This window comes from Mandrillus leucophaeus, unplaced genomic scaffold, assembly GCF_000951045.1.
Source record: "Mandrillus leucophaeus isolate KB7577 unplaced genomic scaffold, Mleu.le_1.0 Scaffold182, whole genome shotgun sequence".
Taxonomy (NCBI): Eukaryota; Metazoa; Chordata; class Mammalia; order Primates; family Cercopithecidae; genus Mandrillus; species Mandrillus leucophaeus.
In genome coordinates, this window is record NW_012101832.1 from 2,364,468 (window position 1) to 2,382,208 (window position 17,741).

At 43.9% G+C, this 17,741-nt stretch overlaps 1 protein-coding gene across 3 annotated transcripts in view; it reads left to right on the plus strand.

The window, feature by feature from the left end:
• Positions 1 to 17,741, plus strand: part of RHBDL2 (rhomboid, veinlet-like 2 (Drosophila)) — a 57,897-nt gene that overhangs the window by 30,907 nt on the left and 9,249 nt on the right. For all 3 annotated transcript variants that reach the window (XM_011977686.1, XM_011977684.1, XM_011977685.1), the window contains exons 4-5: positions 2,440 to 2,552; positions 16,415 to 16,515. In XM_011977686.1, coding sequence (XP_011833076.1) covers positions 2,440 to 2,552; positions 16,415 to 16,515 — 214 coding nt within the window. The remainder of the gene's footprint in view (positions 1 to 2,439; positions 2,553 to 16,414; positions 16,516 to 17,741) is intronic.

Consider the following 17,741-nt stretch of genomic DNA (forward strand, 5'->3'; position numbering starts at 1 on the left):
AACCGAGATCACGCCACTGCACTCCAGCCTGGGTGATAGCACGAGACTCCATCTCAAAAATAAATAAATAATAAAATAAAAATAAAATAAATAAATAAATAAAATAGAAAGGATGACACTTTTGCTTAGTGGTTAAATAGGCATCAGGACACATCACTCAGAGGCTTGACAAATCAGGGGCAAAATCACCAATTGCTCAGTGTCCATTTAACGAGTATATCCTGAGCCAACATGGCTCCTGCACACAAGGACTTTAAGATGATAAGAGGGAACATGTCAGTTAAATAGCTATGTAAGGCAGTGCAGTATTATAGTATATAGTAGGCTGGGTACAATATACCTCATAAGGTTGTTGTGATTAAATGAGACAATGGCTATAGTTTTCACTGTGCCTAACACATAGTAAGGCACTTAAAAAAAATTTGCAGCCAGGAGCAGTGACTCACACCAATAATCCCAGCACTTTTGGAGGCTGAGGTGGGTGGATTGCTTGAGCCCAGGAGTTCAAAACCAGCCTGGGTGACATGGTGAAACCCCCATCTCTCCCAAAAAAAAAAAAAAAAAAAAATTAGTTGGGCACAGGGTGTGTGCCTGTAGTCCCAGCTACTGGGGAGGCTGAGGTGGGACAATTAAGGAATCCTCAGGCCCAGGAGACGGAAATGTAGTGAGTCAAAGTCGAGACACTGCATTCTAGCTTAGGTGAAGGGAGTGAAACCCTGTCTCAAAAAAAAAAAAAAAAAAAAGTCCAGATGCGGTGGCTCACACCTGTAATCCCAGCACTTTGGGAGGCTGAGGTGGGTGGATCACGAGGTCAGGAGTTCGAGACCAGCCTGGCCAATATGGTGAAACTCTGTCTCCACTAAAAATACAAAAATTAGCTGGGCATAGTGGCACATGGGCAGAGGTTGCAGTGAGCTGGGATTGTGCCACTGCACTCCAGCATGGGTGACAGAGCACACTCTGCCTCAAAAAAAAAAAATTTCTTTTTTGCAAGGCTGTGTAGGACATACCATGTATAGAATTATATAAATTAGGAATGTTTTGGATGCAAGTACCAAAAATATCTAACAAGGCCTTACACAGAGGTTATTTTTTTCCCATATAAGATGCCCAGAGAGGCCAGGCATGGTGGCTCATGCCTGTAATCCCAGCACTTTCCCAGGCCAAAGTGGGTGGATCACCCGAGGTCAGGAGTTCAAGACCAACTTGGCCAACATGGTGAAACACTGTCTCTACTTGAAATACAAAAATCGGCGAGGCGCGGTGACTCATGCCTGTAATCCCAGCACTGTGGGAGGCTGAGGCAGGTGGATCACTGAGGTCAGGAGTTCGAGACCAGCCTGACCAACATGGTGAAATCTCATCTCTACTAAAAATGCAAAAATTAGGCCGGGCACGGTGGCTCACTACTGTAATCGCAGCCTTTGGGAGGCCAAGGCAGGCAGATCACCTGAGGTCAGGAGTTCGAGACCAGCCTGATCAATATGGAGAAACCCTGTCTCTATTAAAAATGCAAAATTAGCTGGGTGTGGTAGCGCATGCCTGTAATCACAGCTACTGAGGAGGCTGGGGCAGGAGAATCGCTTGAACTTGGGAGGCAGAGGTTGCAGTGAGCCGTGATCATACCATTGCACTTCAGCCTGGGCAACAAGAGATAAACTCCATCTCAAAAAAAAAAAAAGAAAAGAAAAGAAAAGAAAAAAAATAAGCTGGGCGTGGTTGCAGCCACCTGTAATCTCAGCTACTAGGGAGGCTGAAGCAGGAGAATCGCTTGAACCTGGGAGGTGGAGGTTGCAGTGAGCCAAGATCATGCCATTGCACTCCAGCTTGGGCAACAAGAGATAAACTCCGTCTCAAAAAAAGAAAAGAAAAAAAAAAATTAGCCAGGAGTGGTGGCATATGCCTGTAATCCCAGCTACTTGGGAGGCTGAGGCATGAGAATTACTTGAACCCTTGAGGCAGAGGTTGTGGTGAGCAGAGATTGCACCACTGCACTCCTGGCTGGGAGACACAGCAAGACTGTCACACACACACACACGCACGCACGCACACACACACACGCACACGCACACACACACACACACGCACATACACACGCACACACGCACGCACACGCACACACGCACACACACACACACGCACACACACGCACACACACGCACATGCACACACGCGCACACACACACACACACGCGCACACGCACACACACACACGCACGCGCACACACACACGCACGCGCACACACACACACACACGCACACACGCACAGAAAAAAGAAAAAGAAAAAAAGAGTTGTCTGCTAAGAAAAATTAGAAAATGGAATTCTAGTTAAGCAAATCCTTAACTGGAGAAAACACATGAAAGTGTCTGTTCATCTCCCAGGGAAATAACTGCTGGGTTTAGTCATAATATGTGACAACTGTTGTTTGTCTTTGCAGAGTTCAGCACATCTTGGGGAATCTTTGTATGCAGCTTGTTTTGGGTATTCCATTGGAAATGGTCCACAAAGGCCTCCGTGTGGGGCTGGTGTACCTGGCAGGAGTGATTGCAGGTCAGTGTTCTGAGGTAACACAGAATCAATACCTCTGGGCTCTCAGGATTACAAGCAAAGGACGACACACTTATAGTAGGCTTCTTTAAGTCAGGATTTATTGCACTCCTCATATGTGCTAGGAACACACTAAGCCTTAGAGATCATTGAATTAGAGATACTATCGGCAAGCAAAGACAAGTCATTGTGCCTGTCCTCAGGTATCTCACACTAAACACAGGGTTTTGCATAATTCAAATTGCAAGTATGCCAGGTGCTCCTGCCTGTAATCCCAGCACTTTGGGAGGCTGAGGAGGGTGGATCACTTGAGGCCACGAGTTCGAGACCAGCCTGGCCAATATGGTGAAACCCTGTCTCTACCAAAAATACAAAAATTAGCTGGGCGTGGTGGCTCACTCCTGTAATCCCAGCTACTCAGGGGGCTGAGGCACCAGAATCGCTTGAACCTAGCGGGTGGAGATTACAGTGAGCCAAGATTGTGCCACCGCACTCCACACTCCAGCCTGGGCAACAGAGCGAGACTCTGTCTCAAAAAGAAAAAAAAAAGAAAAAGAATAAAGAAAACTGCAAGTAGTTTGGTGTATAGGTACGTATTTGAGTAAAGGCCTAAAGCCAGATCATGAAGGCCCTTATATGTCAGACTAATGGTTTTGAGAAGAAGCATGATCAGATTTGCATTTAAGAAAGACAACTTTAAGAGAATGTAGAGAATAACCAAAGGGGCTCTAAGACTGGGTAGGTACAAGCAGCATATGTTAGTGATCTCTAAAACTGGGTGTGCCTAAGATGATCCATTATGGCATGGGAAGAAAATATTAGAACTCCCATCCATCCATTTGTTTATTTATTGGAAGCATTTTTTAAATTAAACTTTTAATTTTGAGATAATTATAGATTTACATGCAGTTGTTAGAAATAATGCCTAAAGGTCTTATGTACCCTTTAAACCAGCGATCCTCAATGGTGACATCTTGCAAAACATTAGTACTGTATCACAACTAGGACACCCACGTTGATATAGTCAGGGTACAAAACATTTTCAAACCATATGGATCCCTCATGATGTCTTTTTATAGCTATACCGTTTTCTGTCCCACCCTCCTTTACCTCTGGCAACTACGAATCTGTTCTCCATTTCTATAATTTTGTCATCTGAAGAATATTGTATAAATGGAATAATCCAGTATATACCCTTGAGGGATTGATTTTCTTCACTCAGCATAATTCTCCGGGGATTCATCTCGGTTGTTGTATATGTCAATAGTTTATTGCTTTTTATTGCCCAGTATTTATTCCATAAAATGGGTATAGCATCGCTTGTTTAACCATTCACTCAATGAAGGTCATCTGCGTTGTTTGCAGCTTTTGGCTATTAGGAATGACACCACTCTAAACACCTGTGTATACGTTTTTATGAACATAAGTATGGGGTTTTGTGAACAGAGTTTTCATTCTCTAAGATAAATGTCCAAAGGCATAGTTGTTGGATCACATGATAGTGGCATATTTTATTTTTAAATTTTATTTTATTTTATTTATTTATTTTGAGATAAGAGTCTCGCCCTGTCACCCAGGCTGGAGTGCAATGGCGTGCTCTCGGCTCACTGCAACCTCCACTTCCCAGATTCAAACGATTCTCCCGCCTCAGCCTCCCGAGTAGCTGGGATTACAGGTGCCCGCCACCACACCCAGCTAACTTTTGTATTTTTAGTAGAGATGAGGTTTCATCATGTTGGCCAGGCTAGTCTCGAACTCCTGACCTTGTGATCCACCCACCTCGGCCTCCCAAAGTGCTGGGATTACAGGTGAATTTTTAAAGAGAATTCTTTAGATAGTAAACATTTAAAGAATATTTTCTAGAATGTCTCTCCCATTTTACATTCACCCTAGCAATGCCTAAATAATTCACATTCAGCATTTGATGTCATGATTTGTTATTTTACCTGTGTTCGTGATCTGGAAGGGGGGAAGGGAAGTGCTGGGTAGAGGAGGGCATAGTGCCTGGCTAGGGCTCCACCTCCAGGCCTGTGCCCACGGACCTACATGAGGACAGACATTTTTGTTTTCCTGCCCAAATGTTGCACTCCCCAATACCACCCTGACTTGCCATGCACCCATCCTGTGCCTATAAAAACCCTGAGACCCTAGCTGGCAGACACACAAGTGGCTGGATGTGGAGAGGAACACATCGGCAGAAGATGACAGGACAGATGCCAGCAGGCCAGCAGGCCACTGACCAGCAGAAGGATGCGGAGTTTGGCTGGGGCAGTCAGAGGAGATCCCGGGCTGCCAAGTGGCCTGACTCCAGGGGAAAACCATCTCCCTTCTGGCTCCCCCATCTGCTGAGAGCTGCTTCCACTCAATAAAACCTTGCACTCATTCTCCAAGCCCACGTGTGATCCATCCAATTCTTCCTGTACACCAAGGCAAGAACCCTGGGATTACAGAAAGCTCTCTGACCTGGAAATAAGGCAGAAGTAAACTGAGCTGACTAACAGAAGCCACCTACGGACGCCTAAACTAAAAGAGTACCCTGTAACATGTGCCCACTGGGGCTTCAGCTGTAAATTCAACCCTAGACACTGCCATGGGGTCAGAGCCCCACAGCCTGCCCATCTGAATACTCCCCCAGAGGTCTGAGCAGCGGGGCACTGAAGAAGCGAACCACACCCCCATCGCACACCCTGCAAGGAGAACGAGGGAACTTTTCCCATTTCACTCCTAAGTGGGTAGTGATATCTGATCATGGTCTTTTTTTGGTTTGTTTATTTTGAGACAGAGTTTCACTCTTGTTGCCCAGGCTGGAGTGCAGTGGTGCGATCTCAGCTCACAGCAACCTCCACCTTCCGGGTTCAAGTGATTCTCCTGCCTCAGCCTCCCGAGTAGCTGGGATTACTCGTGCACCATCACACCTGGCTAATTTTGTATTTTTAGTAGAGACGAGGTTTGTCCATGTTGGTCAGGCTGGTCTCAAACTCCTGACCTCAGGTGATCCGTCTGCCTTGGCCTCCCAAAGTGCTGGGATTACAGGCGTGAGCCACTGCGCCCAGCTGATCATGGTCTTAATTTGCATTTCCTAATGGCTAATGATGTTGAATATCTTTTTTTTTTTTTTTTCAAATTTGGAGGGACATTCTGAGAGGCATTGTTGAATATCTTTTTATGTGCTTATCTGTCATCTGTCTATCTTCTTTAGTGAAATGTCTCTTCATGTTTTTTGCCCATTTTCTTACATTTTTTAACTGTTGAATTGTGAGGGTTGTGTGTATATTCTAGATGCTAGCCCTTAGATGAATATGTAGTTTATAAATATTTTCACCCAGTCTGTAGCTTGTCTTTTTATCCTCTTACCAAGGTCTTTCAGAGAACATGAATTTTAAATTTTCATGAAGTCTAACATCAATTTTTCCATTTATGAATGGTGCTTTTGGGGTTATGTCTTACAAACTTTTCACTGAACCTTAAGTCCTGAAGATTTTTTCCAATGTTATCTTCTAAAAGTTATAGTTTTATGCTTTACATTTATTTATTTGTTTGTTCACTTTTAGAGACAGGGTCTCACTTGGTTGCCTAGGCTGGAATGCAGTGGCACCATCGTAGGTTACTGCAGCCTGCGGCCTCGAACTCCTGTGCTCAAGTGATCCTCCGGCTTTGGCCTCCTAAAGTGTTGGGATTACAGGAATGAGCCACTGCACCAGGCCTTATGCTTTACTTTTTTTTTCTTTGATTTTATTTATTTATTTATTTTGAGACAGAGTTCCGCTCTTGTCACCCAGGCTGGAGTGCAATAGCGTGATCTCGGCTCACTACAACCTTCACCTCCCAGGTTCAAGCAATTCTCCAGCCTCAGCCTCCTGAGTAGCTGGGATTACAGGTGCCCACCAATACGCCTGGCTAATTTTTGTATTTTTAGTGGAGACGGGGTTTTGCCATGTTGGCCAGGCTAGTCTCAAACTCCTGACCTCAGGTAATCTGCCCGCCTTGGCCTCCCAAAGTGCTGGGATTATAGGCGTGAGCGACCATGCCTGGCCTTTACTTTTAAATATGCAACCCATTTTGAGTTTGAGGTCTGTTTTGTTTGTTTGGCCTGAAGATATCCAGTTACGCTAGAACAATTCCTTGAAAGGACTTTTTCCTCCTTCACTGAATTGCTTTTGCACCATTATAAAAAAATCAGTTGCCTGTAGTTATGTGGGGGCTATTCTGGGTTCTTTTTATTCTATCAGTCTCTATGTCTATCCCTCCACCAAAACTACATAGGCTTGCTTACTGTAGCTATATAATAAGTTTTGAAATGAGAATGATTCCTCCCACTTTATTCTTTAATTCCTTTGCCTTTCCATATAAGCATTAGAATAATTCTGTTTATAGCTATAGAAATTCTTGTTGGAATTTTGATAGGAGTTGCCTTAAATCTGTACATCAATTTGGGGAGAACTGATATATTTTCTATATTGAGTGTTTCAATCTATGAAGAGTGTCTTTTATTTATATCTCCTAAATGGTGTTGTATTTTAAATTTCAGTGTCCATATGTTTATTGCTAGTATACAGAAACACAATTGATTTGTGCATATTATTCTTTTTGTTTTTTTGAGATGGAGTCTCACTCTGTTGGCCAGGCTGGAGTGCAGTGGCGCGATCTCCGCTCACTGCAAGCTCTGCCTCCCAGGATCACGCCATTCTCCTGCCTCAGCCTCCCGAGTAGCTGGGACTACAGGCACCTGCCACCACGCCTGGCTAATTTTTTGTAGTTTTAGTAGAGACAGGGTTTCACCGTGTTAGCCAGGATGGTCTTGATCTCCTGACCCGTGATCCGCCCACCTCGGCCTCCCAAAGTGTTGGGATTATAGGCATGAGCCACCACACCCGGCCTGTGCATGTTATTTCTTATACCTTGCAACCTTGCTGAACTCACTTAGTAGTAGGGTTTTTGTTTTGTTTTAGATTCCTTGGGATTTTTCATGTCATCTGCAAATCATCATGTCATCTATAAATAGGGACAGTTTATATCTTCCTTTCCAATCTGTATGCCTTTTGTTTCTTTTTCTTGCCTTATTGTATTGGCTAGCACTTCAAGCACTATGCTGATTAAGAGTGAAGAGAACAGATGTTCTTGCCTTGTTTCCAAACTTAGGCAGAAAGCAATTAGTCTTTCGCCACAAAGTGTAATGTTAGCTGTAAGTTTGTTTTTTTGGGGGGTTGAAGTCTAACACTGTTGCCCGAGCTGGAGTGCAATGGAGTGATCTCGGCTCACTGCAACCTTTGCCTCCTGGATTCAAGCAATTCTCCTGCTCCAGACTCCCAAGTAGCTGGGATTACAGGTGCCCGCCACCATGCCTGGCTAATTTTTTGTATTTTTAGTAGAGACAGGGTTTCATTATGTTCGCCAGGCTGGTCTCGAACTCCTGACCTCATGATCTACCTGTCTTGGCCTCCCAAAGTGCTGGGATTAGAGGCGTGAGCAACCATGCCCAGCCTGAGCCACTGTGCCCAGTCGTTTTTGTTTCTTTTATCTTGAGACAGAGTCTCTGTCACCCAGGCTGGAGTGAAATGGCATGCTCTCGGCTCACTGCAACCTCCACCTCCCAGGTTCAAGCAATTCTTGTGCCTCAGCCTCCGAGTACTTGGGATTACAGGCATGCAGTACCACACCCAGTTAATGTTTTTTGTATTTTTAGTAGAGACGGAGTTTCACTATGTTGGTCAGACTGGTCTCAAACTCCTGACCTCGTGATTCACCCACCTTGGCCTCCCAAAGTGCTGGGATTACAGACATGAGCCACCACGCCCAGCCTGTATCAAATAATTTTTACCTAACACAAAATCACCAAGATTTCTTCTATGTTCTTTCCTAGAAGTTTTATTATTTTAGGCTTTCCATTTAGGTGTATCGTCTGGTTTTTTGTTTTGCAAGGAAAGGACTGAAGTCATGTGGATGTCTGTTCTAACATCATTTGTTGAAAAGACAGTCCTTTCTCCATTGAATTGCTTTAGTATCTTTGTTGAAAATACGAATTGCTTTTGTATCTTTGTTGAAGTCGTTTGTATATATGAGTGTGTTAATCTCTGGAGGTTCTATTCTGTTCCACTTATGTATTTGTATATCTTTACACCAATACCACATATCTTGGTTACTGTAGTTTTCATGACTTGTTAGTCATGAAATCAGGAAGGGCTACCACTCCAACTTTACTCTTTTTCACAATTTTTGTGGTTATTCTAAATCCTTTGCATTTCCATATAACTTAGTTTGTCAGTTTCTAAAAAAAAAAAAAAAAATCTGCTGGGATTTGGATTGCATTGAATCTATAGACCAACTTGGGGAAAACTGACATTTTAACAGTATTGAATCTTCCAACCCATGTTGAACAAGGTATACCTTTCTATTTATTTCGGTCTTTCAAAATTCCTCTCAGCATGTTTTTTAGTTTTCAGTGTTTATGTCTTGCAGAGCTTTTGGTCAGATTTATCTCTATATATGTCATATTTTTGACATATTAGAAATGGTAATGTTTTTAAAATTTCTATTTCTCAGCCAGGCATGGTGGCTCATGCCTGTAATCCCAGCACTTTGGGAGGCCGAGGCAGGTGGATCGCCTGAGGTCAGGAGTTCGAGACCAGCCTGGCCGACATAGTGAAACCCCGTCTCTACTAAAAAGACAAAAATTAGCTGGGCATGGTGGTGGGGGCCTGTAATCCCAGCTACTTAGGAGGCTGAGGTAGGAGAATGGCTTGAACCCAGGAGGCGGAGGTTGCAGTGAGCTGAGATAGTGCCATTGCACTCTAGCCTGGGTGACAAGAGCAAAACTCTATCTCAAAAAAAAAAAAAAAAAAATTTCTGTTTCTCATTCTTCATTGTACCACATGAAAATATAATTTTTTTTGGTATATTTTGTATATAGATCTTGTGTCTTCCAACCTTGCTAAACTCACTTATTACTTCTAGAAGCTTTTTGTAGATTCCATTAGATTTTCTACATAGATTATTATGTTGTCTGTACTTGCTAATTTCCCTTTTGATGTTTTCTTTGACACATGGGTTATTTAAAATGTGTTATTTAGTTTTCAAATATTTGTGTATTTTTCCAAAGATGTTCTATAGTTAATATCTAGTTTAACTGTGTTTAGAGGCTGGGCATGGTGGCTCACGCCTGTAATCCTAGCACTTTGGGAGGCTGAGGTGGGCAGATCACTTGAGCCCAGGAGTTCAAGACCAGCCTGGGCAACATGGTTAAACCCCATCTTTAAAAAAAAACAAAGGTCAGGTGCGGTGGCTCACGCCTGTAATCCCAGCACTTTGGGAGGCTGAAGTGGGCGGATCATCAGGTCAGAAGTTCGAGACCAGCCTGACCAACATGGTGAAACCTCGTCTCTATTAAAAATACAAAAAAATTAGCAAGGTGGTGGTGCGCACCTGTAATCCAAGCTACTCAGGAGTCTAAGGCAGGAGAATCGCTTGAACCCAGGAGGCAGAGGTTACAGTGAGCTGAGATTGTGCCACTGTACTCCAGCTTGGGTAAAAGAGTGAGACTCCATCTCAATAATAATAATAATAATAATTTAAAAAATAAAAAAATTAAAAAAAACAAAAACAAAAATTAGCTTAGTGGTGCACACCTGTAGTCCCAGCTATTCAGGAGGCTGAAGTAGGAAAATCACCTGAGCCTGGGAAGTCGAGGCTTCAGTGAGCTGTGATCACGCCACTGCACTCCAGCCTGGGCTTCAGAGCAAGATTCCGTCTAAAAAAAAAAAAAAAGGAAAAAAACTGTGGTTAGAGAACAAACTTTGTATGACTTGAATCCTTTTAAATGTTTTAAGATTTGTTTTATGGTCCAGAATATGGCCTATGTTGGTAAGTGTTCTTTGTACATTTGAAAATAATGTGTGATCTGTTGTTGGGTAGAATATTGTATAAATGTCAATTAGGTCCATTTGGTTGACTATGTTGTCTTCTGATTTTCTGTTTACTTTTTCTATAGATTATTGAGAGAGGATTATTGAAATCTCTGATTATAGTAATGCATTTGTCTGTTTCTCCTGTGGTTCTATCAGTTTTTGCTTTATTTATTTATTTATTTTTGTTTTTTGAGATGGAGTCTCACTCTGTCACCCAGACTGGAGTGCAGTGGTGCGATCTCGGCTCACTGCAACCTCCACTGGGTTCAAGCTATTCTCCTGCCTCAGTCTCCCGAGTAGCTGGGACTACAGGTATGTGCCACCATACCCGGCTAATTTTTGTATTTTTAGTAGAGACAGCGTTTTATCATGCTGGCCAGGCTGGTCTCAAACTCCTGACCTCAGGTGATCCACTGGCCTCGGCCTCCCAAAGTGCTGGGATTATAAGCATGAGCCACCATGCCCGGCCCATTTATTTATTTATTTATTTTTAAATTTCTCCTCTCTTCTCCTCTCCTCTCCCCTCTTCTCTCCTCTCCTCTCCTCTCCTCTCCTCTCCTCTCCTGTCCTCTCTTCTCTCTCTCTCTCTCTACCCCCACCCCTCTTTCTTTCTTTCGACAGAGTCTTGCTCTGTTGTCCAGGCTGGAGTGCAATGGCATGATCTTGGTTCACTGCAACCTCCGCCTCCTGGGTTCAAGCATTTCTCCTGTCTCAGCCTCCAGAGTAGCTGGGATTACAGGTGCCCGCCAGCAAGCCCAGCTAATTTTTGTATTTTTAGTAGGGATGGGGTTGCACCATGTGGGCGAGGCCTGACCTCAGGAGATCGGCCTGCCTTGGCCTCCCAAAGTGCTGGGATTACAGGTGTGAGCCACTGTACCTGACAATATACCTGATAATTTTTGATTGGATGCTAGACATTTTATCTAGTTGGATGGTGCGTATTTTTGTGTTCCTATAAATACTTTTTAAATTTTTAAATATTTATTTATTTATTTATTTAGAGAGGGAGTCTTGCTCTGTCACCCAGATTGGAGTGCAGTGGTGTGATCTTGGCTCACTGCAGCCTCTGCCTCCTAGGTTCAAGCGATTCTCTTGCCTCAGCCTCCCAAGTAGCTGGGACTACAGATATGTGCCACCACTGCCTGGTTAAATTTTGTATTTTTAGTAGAGACAGGGTTTGCTATGTTGGTCAGGCTGGTCTTGAACTCCTGACCTCAAGTGATCTGCCTGCCTTTACCTCCCAAAGTGCTGGGATTACAGGCATGAGCCACTGCACGGCCAATACTTTTTATTTTTGTTTATTTACTTATTTTTTTTGAGATAGAGTCTTATTCTGTCATCCAGGCTGGAGTGCTGTGGCACAGTCTTGGCTCACTGCAACCTCCGTCTTCCAGGTTCAAGTGATTCTTTTATTTATTTTTTGAGACAGAGTCTAACTCTTGTCACCTGGGCTGGAGTGCAGTGGTGGATCTCGGCTCACTGCAACCCTCGCCTCCCAGGCTCAAGCAATTCTCCCGCCTCAGTCTTCCAAGTAACTGGGATTACAGGCGTGTGCCACCATGCCCAGCTAATTTTTGTGTTTTTAGTGGAGATGGGGTTTCACCATGTTGGCCAGGCTGGTCTCAAACTCCTGACCTTAATGATCCATCTGCTTTGGCCTACCAAAGTGCTGGGATTACAGGCGTGAGCCACTGCACTTGGCCCAAGGGGTTCTTGTGTCTCAGCCTCCCGAGTAGCTAGGATTACAGGTGCACACCACCATGCCCGGCTGATTTTTGTATTTTTAGTAGAGAAGAGGTTTCACCATGTTGGTCAGGCTGCTTTTGAACTCCTGACCTCAAGTGATCTACCCGCCTTGGCCTTCCAAAGTGCTGGGATTACAGGCATGAACCACCGTGCCAGGCCATAAATACTTTTTAGATTTGTTCTGTAACTCAGTTATGTTACTTGGAAGCAGTTTGATTCTTTTTGGTAAGAAGGTAATTATTCCTACCACTGGACCCTTTTGTGTACTCTATGCAACATCCATTAATTATGGCATTTTCCGGTACACATCCCCACATTGCTTGGAGGAAAGGACCTAGAGAAAAGTCGCAGGGCAGAAAAGCAGTGGAGGGCAGCCCTGGATTTGGCTTATCAGTCCTTGGGGCCCTCCTGCCCCAGGAAGAGCAGCGAGGACCATGGTGTTGCCACCATCATTATCACCCTGGCCATGAGCTTGCAGGACTGGGGCAGACCCAGAGGAGGACTGGAAGGGCCAGAGTCAGCCAGGAACACAGCAGCTCAGCTCTCGGCTGTTGGCAGGTGGCCTTGATGGCTTTTCAAAGGCAATCACTCCACCCAGGACAAAGCTCATTTTTCTTTGGGGCAAAACACATCGGTTCATTTGTTCAGTTCATTAATTCAACCAGTCTGTTTCTAAGGGAAACCTGGCTGTGGCCAGTCCTGCCCTCATGTCCCTAGGTGCCCAGTGTTCCCAAGGGACCTGAATTCCAATTCCAGTTAGGAGTTCAAGGGTCAGCATCCCTGTGCCCCAGATGCCTGTTAGGGAGGACAGTAAAAGCTGAGCACTCTTGGGCTCACCAAACACCAGCATTGAGAAACCGCCCCCCATCTTCCCTAGGTATGGTAACCTTGTAGGACAGTTCATGCTATTGGGGTGGCCTGGGTAAGGTGGCCACGGGGGCAGGGGACCAAGGTCTGCCCCACCTTTGACCTTAGTGACATGCCCCTGATTGCCTGGCCCCCCTCTGGCTGTCGCCTGAGTCCCTTCTCAGGGGGTGCCTGGGCCTTGCTGCACTTCCTTTGTATGCTAACTTCATACTGATCACACTTGATTTTCTTACTCTGATTTCCCTTCTTTCCAATTTTTTCATCAAGTTAAAAATTCTGTATTGAGAGCAGTTTCCTACATTACCTCAAATCCTGTTCAGAACAAGGATCATTCCTAGAAGTCAGAAAGGAGGGAAAACAAGCTTAGCCACAGAACACTACTCATACTTGAGCTTCTGTTTCAAGGGAAGTGAGTAACTGGTGGTGGAGCCCTGCCCCTCTGCAGTGTGTGGTTTTGTCCTGACACATTTTAAGATTGAGGTGTAACTTACGTGTCATACAATGCCCAGACTTATGATGTGTGGAAACAAGAGTTTTCCAGTACAGAAAGTTACTTAGCCTCTCTGGTGCTGTGTAAGCAACAGGTAGTCTTCCCACTTCATTTTTGGTGGTTCTTTCCTTGGCTTGGGTAATTTCCTTGCATGCTCCTTTCTAGAGTTTTCTGTATGCAGCTTTCTGCTCTGTGGTACCCTGTCTTATAAACTCTAGCAGTCCAGATCTATCTGGACTCTAAACTTCATCTCATCAACTTAAAATTTGCTGAGATCTGCCTGGGTTCCTGCTTCATGCACTGTATTCTGTAATTTCCCTCAAGGTAGTACCTGGGCAATCAGATAACTCATCTATGAATAACTGATTCCCTGTCTCTAAGGGTTTATTGGTTTTGTTTTCTGAGGTGTAGTATCTTGAAGACCATTCTTTCATATATGTTGTCGAGTGCTTTTGGCTTTTTCAAGTGAGACAGCAAATCCTATTCTTGTTACCTTATCATGGTCAGAAGTAGACATTTGTATCTATTTTAAACATAAATTTCTCATATGATTATGATACAATCACCCCAGCCCTAGTCTATAGGTTAGCATTTGAGAATCATTGCTCTAAGTTGCTCTGGACTACTTCTTTTTTTTTTTTTTTGAAACAGAGTCTCATTCTGTCACCAGGTTGGAGTGCAGTGGTGCGATCTTGGCTCCCTGCAACCTCTGCCTTCTGGGTTCAAGTGATTCTCGTGCCTCAGACTCTCCAGTAGTTGGAATTACAGGCACGTGCCACCACAACCAGCTAACTTTTTTTTTTTTTTAGATGGAGTCTCGCTCTGTTGCCCAGGCTGGAGTGCAGCGGCATGTTCTTAGCTCACTGCAAGCTCCGCCTCCTGGGTTCATGCCATTCTCCTGCCTTAGCCTCTCGAATAGCTGAGACTACAGGCGCCCGCCACCACGCCCAGCTAATTTTTTGTATTTTTAGTAGAGATGGGGTTTCACTGTGTTAGCCAGGATGGTCTCCATCTCCTGACCTTGTGATCCGCCTGCCTCGGCCTCCCAAAGTGCTGGAATTACAGGTGTGAGCCACCGCGCACGGCCCTGTATATATATATTTTTTTTTTCCAATTTTTTTGAGACGGAGTCTAACTCTTGTTGCCCAGGCTGGAGTGCAGTGGCGCGATCTCAGCTCACTGCAACCTCCACCTCCAGGGTTCATGCTAGTCTCCTGCCTCAGCCTCCCAAATAGCTGGGATTACAGGTGCCTGCCACCACGCCCGGCTAATTTTTGTATTTTTAGTAGAGACGGGATTTCACCATGTTGCCCATGCTGGTCTTGAACTCCTGAGCTCAGGTGATCCACCTGCCATGGCCTCCCAAAGTGCTGGGATTACAGGCGTGAGCCACCACGCCCGGCCTACTGGACTACTTCTCACTGATCTTCAGTCTTCCATATACCTGTTTCTATGCCATTGCTTGTACAGTTCTCCAAGTCCTGAATACCTTCTTCTCTTTTGTTTTTCTGATCCAATCCTTTTGTATGTGGGAATGAGCAGGGAGGTCTTCCTCTGTCACCCAGGCTGGAGTGCAGGGGCATGATCATAGCTCACTGCAGCCTCAATCTCCTGGGCTCAAGTGATCCTATCAGCTCAGCCTCTTGAGTAGCAAGGACCACAGGTGTGTACCACCATGCTTGGCTAATATTTTTCTTATATTTTTGGAGACGGGTCTCACTCTGTAGCCCAGGTTGGTCTCAGACTCCTGACTTCTTGGCCTCAAGCAATCCTCCTGCCTGAGCCTCCCAAAGCACTGAGATTACAGGAGTGAGCCGCCATGTCTGGCCAAATTTTAAAGATTCTTCAAAGTTTAATCAAAATGTTATCTCCTCCTCCTCAGAGTAGCAAGGACTCCAGCCTTCTGCCTAGAAAATCACTTCTTCCTAAGTGCTCCTACAATAAATTTATTTTCGTCATAGTAGTTGTTATATTTTGCACTTTATAATAGTCATTTGTTCACCTTTTTGTAAAGTTACTAAGGACAGACACTTTTTCTTGCACAAAGTAGGTATTGTATTGTATTATACACTAAGGAAATGAAAGACGGCCTTGAAAGGAATAGACCAAGTAATAGAACTAAGCAGTGTAGAGAGAATATTTTAGTCTTTGCATAAGGTGGTTTGTAAAGCTTTGTTTTGGTCCAGCAAATCTAGGATGAGTTTAGCAAATAGGATTCATCTTGCTTGGGGAATCTGATTGGACGGTATGTTGAGAAGGATTCTGAGGGCACATTATGGCTCATTGAGAAAGATAGCCATTAGATAGTAACATGTTGGATTGTCTCAGGTGTTTTGACTAAACATAGGATATTTTGCAATAATATTAGGTTGAGGCAAAAATAATTGCAGTTTTTGCCCTTAAAAGTGATGGCAAAACCGCAATTACTTTTGCACCAACTGAATAGCTAACAAATCTATAATACACATCAGGCAGTATTCTAAGCACGAAACATACATCAACTTATTTACTTACCCTGACAATCCATTGAGGTAAGTTCTGTTAATAGCCCCATTTTGCAGGTAGGGAAACTGAGACACAGAAAAGTTAACTACCTCAAATCACACTGGTGGTAATTCTGGCTCCAGACAATTCTCCATTGTTACTGTTATGTTGCTGTTCTAATGAACATTCAATGTTTTCAGAAACACTGTGGTAGTTAGCATATACAGCTATACTTCTATGGTATGAAAGGGACAAAACAGATTTGTTGCTTGCTAATATAATAGGCCAAATTTCCCAAATGTCTACCTTAGATTAGAAAGATTTATCTTTCCTGATCCATATAGTCATGTCTGATCCTTTGTGTTTTATTTCTTTAGGGTCCCTTGCCAGCTCCATCTTTGACCCACTCAGATATCTTGTGGGAGCTTCAGGAGGAGTCTATGCTCTGATGGGAGGCTATTTTATGAATGTTCTGGTGGTAAGAACCACGGGGATGGAGTCCACGGGTCTCTTAAAAAAACAGAAAACAGTAACTGTTCTTTCGTTTAATGAATCTTCATTTATCAATATTTACTGAGCACTAATTTTTCTGAGAATTGTATGGCAATGCCATTTTGTTTCCTTCCTTTTCTTTCATTTTTTTCTGAGATAGAGTCTTGCGCCATTGCCCAGGCTGGAATGCAGTAGTGTGATACTGGCTCACTGCACTTCTGCCTCCTGGGCTCAAGCAATCCTCCCACCTCAGCCTCCTGAATAGCTGGGACTACAGGTGTGGGCCACTATGCCTGACTAATGCTTTTATTGTTTGTAGAGCCAGGGTTTCGGCATGTTGCCCAGGCTGGTTTCGAACTCCTAGGCTCAAGTGATCCGCCCACGTTGGCCTCCCAAAGTGCTGGGATTACAGGTGTGAGCCGCCACACCTAGTTTCCTTTCATATTTTATCATTTTCTTTTTTCTGATTTCAAAAGTAATGATTACTACATAAAATTTTAAATAAAAAAGTAGAAAGTTAAGGTCCTCAATATAGTATCTGTTAACAGTTGGGTGGGTAGTGAAAGACATTGCTGACAGTTTCATATTTTTTTTCGGCCCATTTTATTTTTATTTTTTTAAAGGAAACCAAGTTTATTAAGAAAGTAAAGGAATAAAAGAACAACTACTTCATAGGCAGAGCAGCCCAGACCTTTTTCTACATGTATTAAAAATCCTACCAATGTTAATCTTATAACAGTGACATCACCCTTATATTGTTCTGCATTTTATCACAGAGCATCCTGACTGTCTACCCATGTCAGTGCTTAGAAATCCTCCCAGCTTAGCAGCTGCTCCCTAGCATCCTCTATATAGATGCACCATTATTTAATGAATTGCTCATTGAAAAAAATTTGGGGTGATTCTTGCTTTTCATGTTTACAAGTAACACTATAAGAAATGCTCTTGGCCAGGTGTGGTGGCTGACACCTGTAATCCCAACACTGTGGGAGGCCGAGGTGGGTGGATCATGAGGTCAAGAGATCGAGGCCATCCTGGCCAACATGGTGAAACCCCGTCTCTACTAAAAATACAAAAATTAGCTGGGTGTGGTGGCGTGTGGCTGTAGTCCCAGCTACTTGAGAGGCTGAGGCAGAAGAATGGCTTGAATCTGGGAGGCGGAGGTTGCAGTGAGCTGAGATCATGCTACTGTCCTCCAGCCTGGCAACAAAA